This window comes from Protopterus annectens, chromosome 4.part0 (genome assembly GCF_019279795.1).
Source record: "Protopterus annectens isolate FY-2018-M chromosome 4.part0, PAN1.0, whole genome shotgun sequence".
Taxonomy (NCBI): Eukaryota; Metazoa; Chordata; order Ceratodontiformes; family Protopteridae; genus Protopterus; species Protopterus annectens.
In genome coordinates, this window is record NC_056733.1 from 609,448,074 (window position 1) to 609,458,405 (window position 10,332).

The following is a 10,332-nucleotide window of genomic DNA, read 5'->3' on the forward strand; positions in this document are numbered from 1 at the left end:
CACATACTCTTCTCAGGTCATATACAGTAAGTCTCTCATGTATAAAGTATCACTGGTACCAGAAACAACTTCATACCTTGCACTTTGTCATCCTTGCTCATAACCATAGTTTTCACTTTACTTATTAAATCCTTTTTTTCAGTTTCTTCCCATATGCTTTCTACAGTCTTAACTCTAACACCTACGTGATGTGGAATGTTGGGTCCACTTCAAAATACCTAAACTCAAAATACTGAAACCAAAATCTCTAAAGCTCAAAATACTGAAAACACACAGGATACCAACACTTATTATACTCCAGCATAAGTACATACTGAAACAAATAAAACACAAACTATATTATTCTTCTCCAAGTAAATGTAAAAACACTTTAGTTTAGTGAAGTGCAATCTCAGAGTTGATATATTTAAGTAGCAGGGGGTATGGGGGTCGCAGATCCCCATAGGGAGGGTGCAGGGGTGGCTTGCCCCCCTGCCTATACTTGCAGAAGAGTAATATGTTTCTGTATGCAGTTCTGCTGCAATATAATTGTGTTGCTGTACTGTGTTTTTTTTTTCGATATTGTGAGTTTCAGTATTTTGAGCTTTAGAGATTTTGGTCTCAGTATTTTGAGTTAAGGTATTATGAAAGTCAGTATTTTGAAGTGGACCTGGAATGTCACACCTCTAGCAGCCTACACATATCTTGCATTCCAAAGCATTTCTGAAAAATAAACTTAAAAAGCATAAAATAAACAAATGTAAATATTTTGTGAATAAAAGCTATTAAAACTGTACAAACAGCAATGTTATCAGTAAGGCACACTCTTTACAGTGATAACAGTCAGTACATTCAAAGTCTTTCTATAAGTACTATAATATATGATAATTCATACATGCCCAAAATTATATTTTTTGTTAAGCTGTCATGAACAAATTGTTACGACTTGGAAACTGTATCTCTTAAACATATACTGTTAGAACATTTTTATTAACCAGACATAAGCTTTCATACAATAACAAGAAATTCCTTTGTGAATGGGTGTTTGATATATTTACAGAAATATGAAATGTGTTTAATTATATAACTATCAATATAAATAACACTAGATAGTGCTCAAGATGTGCAGCTTACAGACTTTCAAGATGGCTGCACATTGAGTAACACCTTAATTCTAGCTCTCCTAGTGTAAAAACAGATACTGAGCAGAGAAAGCCAGTGGACTTCTACTTCTGGATAAATGCCAGTAACTAATTAGTAAGTGTGCTGCCTAGATGCCAGGAAAAAAAGAAATACAGAGTGCCTAAAAGAAAATCAGCTTCAAACAGTGTGGAAAATGCTGACTGGGCAAAATATTGCAGCTGTTCAGCAAAAAGCAGTTCAAGCTCCAGACATGACTTCCAGTAACCTAGAGGAAAGTATAAGGCAACTGAACACAGACCTGCTTAAAAATAAATTAAACACTGATGGAGTATATCAACTCAAACAATAAAGGGCTGGAAGAAGCTTTAAACAGATATTCAGATGAGGTGATAAAACTGAAAAATCAGAGGTTGAAATGAAAAGGCTGGCTGAATATGAGACTGCACAAGAAAAGATTTTTAAAAAATAATATAATTAGAGGGCACAGCATGTAGGAAAAACCTGAGATTTTCTGTTGTACCAGAAAAGCTGAAAGGAACAGACTATATCAATTTTATGAAAACACAAATAAGCAACAAGACTGGTAATCCACAACAGGAGTTGTTAATTGAAAGGGCACATTGTGTGTATGCTCTAAACCCGACTATGAGAAAGCAACCTAGACCTTTAATAGTAAAGATGGAATCCTATCAGCAGAAATAGTTTATTCTGACAAAATTGTGGCAGAACAACAAAGTACTATGGATATGGATGTCCCAAGGCAATGCAGCTGTTGTCTCACATTTACTGACAGGCATCTAATTCTTAAACTGATATAGTATGCGAGAGATGGGGTCAAGGCCCTAATATGCAAGCACTTATAATACTAAACAGATTGTCAGAAACACATGCACCACACTCACCACATGTAGTATGCACCAGAAACATATACCCACATATGCAAACTCTTAAATATAATCTTCCTAAACCCCAAAGGCCTTCCAGATTATGTACTTTCAATAAGTATCCTCAGCAACCTCAAAACTACTATAACAAAATAACAACTACTACATCTGACAGAGATGAAACTTCTACATCAATAAGGCAAACCACGACACAACCAAATATTCTGGCCATTGTAGACTCCATTGTGAGACACACAGATGTGTTTTCACTCACCAGGATGAGTAAGGAGAAAGTAACCATTAGTTGCCAGAATCTGTCACAAATACTGGTAAGTCTCAGTCATAGTCCATTTTTTTTACCCTAACTGGGATCATAGTTCATGTGGGTGTATATGACCTGAGACGTACCTTCCTGGACTATATGAAGAGATACATGATGGAGCTCTCAGACTACGTGTCCCAGGTGGGTATGAGTCTAGCACTTAGCACTACTCCCCCTCCTCATTTTACTGACATTTCTTTTCTACTTTATGTTGTAATCATATGCCCACCTTTATCTACAATCTGAATCAAAAAGTCAGGGACAGTTAAGAGGTATGCATGTGTACACTTAAAGTGGCATTTCAGCTCATCGTTCCATATATGAATCTTAGCAGGTTAGCCAATGACACCATAATGTAAGCAAAAGACCACATTACAGATCTGTACAAATTTTGATATTTGTACTGCCCTGCCAATGATGACCCTTGGAAAATGGATCACAATCTCCTAGTCTAGGAATAATGTTAAGAGAGGAAAATAATTTAGTTCATCCAAAACAACCTGCTGGACTGAAAGTAGGTTAAAATGCTAGCAAAAGTAATTCCACAAAGAAAATAAAAATTATCTTTATGTAGACATAATTTAGTAAATTATAGGTACCATACAGGCAGCTAATCCTATTATGTCAACTTGATATTTTACACTTTTCAGTCACAGATGAGATAGTAAAGCCAAAAGCCTCACTGGCACTGCAACTGCACTAACATGATCTGACTGGGTGGTTCTGTTGGAAACAGAAATTTGATTTTGTCCAAAGCTTAGATGAGGTGAGTATTTGTGTGTGTGTGTGTGTGTGTGTGTGTGTGTGTGTGTGTGTGTGTGTGTGTGTGTGTGTGTGTGTGTGTGTGTGTGTGTGTGTCAGACACAGAGAGAGAGAGAGAGAGAGAGACACTGAGCATTGGCTGCATGTAGACATAATTTAGTAAATTCTTATAGGTACCATACAGCTAACTCTATTATGTTAACTTATTTGATCTTTTTAAAAACTTTTCTTACAGTCCAAGATAAAGCCAAAAGCCTCAATGGCACTGCAACTACATTGACTGACATGTTCTGGCTGGCAGCTAACTCTAGTTCTAGTAAAATAAGCATTTTTGTTCCTGTTCTTTACCTGGAGCTAGAGGAAGTCGAGCCACCTGAGGAGATACATTTTTTCATCCTTCCTGTCCTGGCTGATCCTGCTGCTATGTACGAGTACGGCCTGGCTGCTGCAGTGCTGCTATGCTGCCCACCCATCCCTGTTATTCAAACTAAATCCATAACGTGAATGCTCAATGTACGAACGTAAAAAAATAAACAAAAACTCACACAGATATATGAAAGGTATAGCCCCAAAGTTACCATTTTGAGGAACAAAGCCTACTGCTTTGCTGATATCAGACACTTTGAATTGAGTTGACTGATAACAAAAAAGTGATAGGGGAAACAGATGCACAGAAAAAAAAAAACAAAAAAAAAAAAAACAAATCCGAGAAGTCTGTTTGCTATGGGTTCCCAGTTAAGTGTGTACTTAAACGCATTGGGAAGAGTAAGGGATTGTATTCAAATTAAAAACTTAATCAACGAGAAGAAACAATATAAGAACTGAAAAGTAATAAAGCATTTTAGCATGAAGCAGTTCACACTAGCAATCATTGATCTCAGGAATTACATGATCTTCCAAAAACATGTTCAGCGTTTGATAGTTCGGGTCACGATTGCGCTCAGTTAAACTGCATATTTAAGAGCTGTAGTGAGACTAAAATAACAATAACTACATTGAAAAGGAAGAACTAGCAAACCGAGCATAATGTTTGATCACTGATCATTCGCACTATGCTAGCAAACGTTTCTCCCAAGTAGACTCCACATATTCAGGTAGTGTCTGTTCGGGCGGTTCACGTATGCATTCCATATGGTGCTTCACTGAGATATAGCCAGGACTAACAATTTAAGGATCCCACAGCTGTAAGCATATTTTGCAATGACTTTTAATGTAACATAACCAAAGAAAAACTAACAGCAATCCAACTGAAAGTTAAATGGCTGCCCCAGTATAATACGTTTCCAAAACAAAGACCGATCCGAATTCCAACAGCAAACAAAAAAAAAAATGGGGAATCAATTGGGCCTCTTGGGAATTCATGGCACCCCATTACTTTGCCCTCAAAACTGGTAAATACCAAAGAATTTGGTACGGTTTAAGAGGTATGCCCGAGCAAGAAATACTTGTATGCGCAACCTGAACACACATCAGCCTGGTTAATAACAGGAAAAATTATAGTCCTCCTTAAGAGTGAACCTGCAAGCTATCCTAAAAACAATAGACCAATAACTTGCCATCTCAATATGTATAAACTATACACTGTAATTGATGCCAACAGAGTTTATAGTCACTTAGAAGAAAACTCAATCATCGCAATAGAACAAAAGTTTAACAAAATAAAGTCACAAGAAACAAAGGATCATTTGCTGTTAAATAAATTCATAATGGAAAATTGTAAAAAGGAGAAGAATCTAAGTATGGTATGGATAGATTACAAAAAAAAAAAAAAAACTTGACAGCATCCCACATTCGTGAATAAAGGAGTGTTTACAGATGTATAAGATACATCCTACTAAAAAAATCCAAACCAAGGCAAAAACAGCTGAAAAGAAACTCCAAGGAAATAGCGTATACTTCTTTATTATCCGCTTTCGTCCACAGACTTCATCAGAATAACAAATACAAAAAAACCCAGGTTTAAATAGATAAAAAATCACCATGGTAGTTAATTGAAATACAGATTTAACAAATTGTTAACTGAATGACTGAACAACTTAAAAAGACAAAGACATTTTTAAGTAATATGAAGACAAACCAAGTCATTACTTTTGTTTACTTTCAGTTTTCTGTACTTTAAAAAACACTTAACATTAATGGCCTCATTGAGGCCAGGGGGGCGGTCAGATTTCAGTTTAACTTGCCAAGAAGTCTCCCTTTGAAGTAGGTAATTTTTAAAATCTCCATCCCTCATATCTTTATGGCAGACTTCAAGCACCGAAAACAAAAACTTATTGAAAGAATGACAATCTAAACTATGTTTAAAAAGTGCATTAGAATCGTCCCTGGTTTTGATGCAATACAAATGTTCTCTGATGCGTGTTCTTAACTGCCTAGTCGTCATACCGACATAAAATGCAGTGCAAGATGAACACAAAGCAATGTAAACAACACCCAAAGAACGACAATTTACAAAACCAGGGACAGGAAAAGTCCTGTTAAAAGGGGCCACTGAAATATATGGCCCAGATGAAATATACCTACACATGTTACAATCATTACAACAATTCATTCCCCTCTTACCAGTTGAAATACCGCAAGATTCATTACCATGCTTTTCCAAAATCTTTTTTAAGTTAAAATGATTCCTTTGGACAAACAAAGGTTTGTCCCCTAAAACATCATACATTTCAGCGTTCCCCTTAATAACTCTCCAATTCTTGGAAATAATTCTCTGAATACGCTGACAATCTGAATTCATCTCTAATGAACAAATAATATTGGGGTTCAATGTTTCACTATGGTTAATATTCTTTAAAGAGAAATTATCCAAATTTGGGCTTAATAACGGTGGATAATGACTAACCCGCTTGTTATAAATATCAGTTGCTACTTGGATTAAATCTGGTTTGTAATAACCCCTATCAAGGAACAAAGAAATAATAAAACAAAACTCCTGAAAAGCGTCAGAATCTTTGGACGTCATGCGGCTTGCCCTGATGAACTGTCCCTTTGGAATATTGGAAATAACATGCTTTGGGTGCCCGCTTCTATAATGTAAATATCCATTGTTAAAAGTCTTTTTTCGATAAATGCGACTATGCATTCTCCCTTCCTCAAAGTCCCATCTAAGGTTAACATCCAGAAAACTGACATTTATTCCATGACTACCAATGACAAACTTTAAATAAGAAGAAAATGAATTAATATCAGTAAGAAAGGCGTCAATAATTGACTGCCCATCCTCAAAAATGAAAAACAAATCATCAATAAAACGACAATAAAACAAAACGTGATATTTTTTAACTAAAAATGGTATAAATTGATGCTCCCACAGTGCCATAACAACATTGGAATAAGCAGGGGCAGCTGAGGACCCCATAGCTACACCTCTTTTTTGCCGATAATAAACTTGTTCAAAAAGAAAAAAATTATTCTCCAAAATAATCTCCAAAAATCTACAGATCAAAGAAATAGTGTTGTGAGAAAAACCTGAATAGTAATTGGTCAAAAAACTCTGTACAGCTTCTACACCTTCCTCCTGAGGGATGCAGGTGTATAATGACACCACATCAACGGTTGCCATAATATGTCTATGAGGGTCAAAACCATGTGTTAAAATAAAATGATTAATTTTGGTCAAAAAGTGCCAAGAATCACGAATGAAAGATGATTCGTGGGTGATGATAGGACCCAATAGGGCATCAATGACCAACGCCAACCCTTCAGTGATTGAATGTGGTGAGGAAACGATAGGTCTGAAGGGTGGATTTTCAAGGGATTTATGAGTTTTAGGAATCCCAAAAAAGACCCCAATACGTGGTTCTTCTATAACACAAAATTCATACAGCTCGTGACTGATGTCCCCTTCCATGAGTGCTTCATATAAATATGAATGAATAGAACGTTGACATCGGTGGATGTCAAAAAGAGAAATAGTTTCATATTCATCGGAATTGTTCAAGATATTTAAAATTCCTTTAATGTAGGAATCTCTTTTCATGACAACAATATTACTACCTTTATCACTTTTCATAAACCTCAAACTACTGGCCATAGACTGTAAATTCTTAAGGGCTTTACTTTCAGAACTGGAAAGATTTTGGTGATAGTTAAAGGTGTTATGTAACATATAATCAACATCTTGTATGCAGTTTTCTTCAAAAACTCTAATAGTATGCTGTAGTCTCGGACAATATACAGATAACTTAAAAAAGATTTTGGAAAAGCATGGTAATGAATCTTGCGGTATTTCAACTGGTAAGAGGGGAATGAATTGTTGTAATGATTGTAACATGTGTAGGTATATTTCATCTGGGCCATATACTTCAGTGGCCCCTTTTAACAGGACTTTTCCTGTCCCTGGTTTTGTAAATTGTCGTTCTTCAGGTGTTGTTTACATTGCTTTGTGTTCATCTTGCACTGCATTTTATGTCGGTATGACGACTAGGCAGTTAAGAACACGCATCAGAGAACATTTGTATTGCATCAAAACCAGGGACGATTCTAATGCGCTTTTTAAACATAGTTTAGATTGTCATTCTTTCAATAAGTTTTTGTTTTCGGTGCTTGAAGTCTGCCATAAAGATATGAGGGATGGAGATTTTAAAAATTACCTACTTCAAAGGGAGACTTATTGGCAAGTTAAACTGAAATCTGACCGCCCCCCTGGCCTCAATGAGGCCATTAATGTTAAGTGTTTTTTAAAGTACAGAAAACTGAAAGTAAACAAAAGTAATGACTTGGTTTGTCTTCATATTACTTAAAAATGTCTTTGTCTTTTTAAGTTGTTCAGTCATTCAGTTAACAATTTGTTAAATCTGTATTTCAATTAATTACCATGGTGATTTTTTATCTATTTAAACCTGTTTTTTTTGTATTTGTTATTCTGATGAAGTCTGTGGACGAAAGCGGATAATAAAGAAGTCTACGCTATTTTCTTGGAGTTTCTTTTCAGCTGTTTTTGCCTTGGTTTGGATTTTATTAGTTTGCTTCTGGATTTTTTTATAAGATACATCCTACATTGATAACGTACATTACAGTGACATTAAAACAGTGGCAAACCACTTTGTAGCCAAGTCATAATAAAAGACAAATTATTAAACCAGGGATAAAACTTCAAATGGGGATATTCCAGTGTGACTCTGTCACTGTTGCTCTTTTGTCTTGCTCTTAACCCAATAAGCCGTCTACTTAAGAGATTATGTCATGGTTACAATTTGGCTCACACACAACAACAAAGTGTAAAGACTTCTCATCTTTTTGCAGATGATTTAAAACTGTCTAGTTCATCAGATGAGCCAAAACCAGAACTGGAAGTGATCAAAACTTTGTCAGATGATATAACGACATTTGGTCTTAATAAATGTGCAACAGTAACATTTAAAACAGAAAAGCTGCAGCACAAAAAAAAATAGCAGTCTGGGATGTGAATGTAATCTAAAGCAACTTCAGCAGGAGGGAGTGTATAAAAATTTGGAAATGATGAAGGATCAACACCTGCGCCCACAGTGGTGGGTGGCTGTGGTGGTGCAGCAGTTAGCGTTGTCTAATCACAGCAAAAGCTTCTCTGATTTCATTCTCGGCTGGGGTGCCTTCTATGCACAGTCTTCATGTCCTCCTAGTGGTCACGTGGGTTTCCTCCAGGCGCACCAGTTTCCTCCCACATTCCAAAGACATGCAGAAGGCGGACTGGACACTCTAAATTGGCCGTAGGTGAGTGTGTGTGTGCGCAAGTGAGTGGTGTGAATGAATTACCACAGCAGGGCTAGCCACCCAGCAGTGTAAACCTTGGCTCGAAATGATTACAAATGCAAAAGTGACATCCCAACCCCATGTGTAAAAGGGTCTATATTAGAACATCGAAGTTTCAAATCTTCAAATGTTCTAATATCGACCCCTATTCAGTGAAACTTGAAAATATCGAAGCAACAAAAAACAAATTTTTTCCTAGGGAAAGAATATGGTTGTCCGTTTCTGTTGCTTCAGTATTTTCAGCGCTGTGGTGGAACGTTACAGGTCGGGTTCAGGTAAGTGTGCAATTGAGTGCGGGTTAGGTTAGTTAGTCCAAGCTATAAACCAATTTTCTCTTCCTGTCCTAACTTACAGTTTGGGGATGGTTTACTGGCCCCAAAAGGTATTGGTTCAGTTGGGCAGGAAATCACGAAAAATGCTTCAAGCTCATCAAATGATATATAAAAGTCAATGTATGCCAAGATTATATATTCCATGTTCTGAAGGAGGTACTGGCCTCCTTGAAACTGATTACATGTATAGATCTGCAATCATAGGACTGCATATATATCTAATGACCTCATCAGATCCAAACACAGTGGCAGTTTTGAAGCATGAAGAAAACAAGTCTAAGATGACTCCCTTGCTTAGTTTACCAAAAGCATTTTGGTGTCTAGATCTGCAATCACCTCATCAGATCTTACCAAAAGCATTTTGGTGTCAAGTAGGAATGGAAACAAAAAGAAAAAGACAAAGATCATGCAACAAATGAATAAGCCAAAACAAAAGAAAGAAAATAAGGTGAAGGATCAGATGAGAAGAAAAAAACATGAACATTTCTTCCAGGATGTGGATGCTACAGAAACAGAAGACTATCTTTAAGACTCTTTTACAGGTAGCAAACCCTTAAGGATCAACTTATTTTTGCATTCACTGACTACGCGGTCTCTAAAAGCAGTACAAATTGAACAGTCTCCTTTGAGATGGGCAGCTCCCAAGCAGCAAACAAACTCAAGGTGTGCATCTGAATTTGGAAGTTTGTGACTACAAGATACACAACTTTTAAAACCAGCTGATTTATGACAATCTAAAATACACAACGACTTAAAGAGGAAAAAGTTCACAACTCTACCAACAATGGTATTAGTCTAAAAATATAATATAAATCCAAAGAGATACCAACAATGGTAAAAAGATTACTAGTAACTAGCAAAGGGAAAAACAATGAAACAGGAAAAGGCCTTAAGGAGAGAAAACTGTTATATATGGTTCCACTTCACAATATCGAATTACTGAAAACCCAAACTTCATATGGTCGAGACCGTATGATCGAGTTTGCAGTAACTCGAAATTAGGAAGTGGAATAAAAAAAATAAAAAAAAAACAAACATCTTTTCTGCAGGGGGGCATGCCCCCCTGCAGCCCCCACACTCCCCTACTTAAATATACCAACTCCGAGATTGCACTACACTTCTGTATGCAGAAGCGCAGAAAAGGAGATCTCCCATTTCTTCACTATAGTGCGATCAC

The 10,332-nt window shown here is 36.5% G+C and overlaps 1 protein-coding gene across 1 annotated transcript in view; it reads right to left on the bottom strand.

Annotated features, from left to right (window-relative positions):
• The window catches only part of DNAH10 (dynein axonemal heavy chain 10), a 5,879,077-nt gene that overhangs the window by 5,727,044 nt on the left and 141,701 nt on the right, over positions 1–10,332 (bottom strand). Inside the window, exon 4 of the mRNA XM_044069759.1 lies at positions 5,168–7,256. Coding sequence (XP_043925694.1) covers positions 5,168–7,256 — 2,089 coding nt within the window. The remainder of the gene's footprint in view (positions 1–5,167; positions 7,257–10,332) is intronic.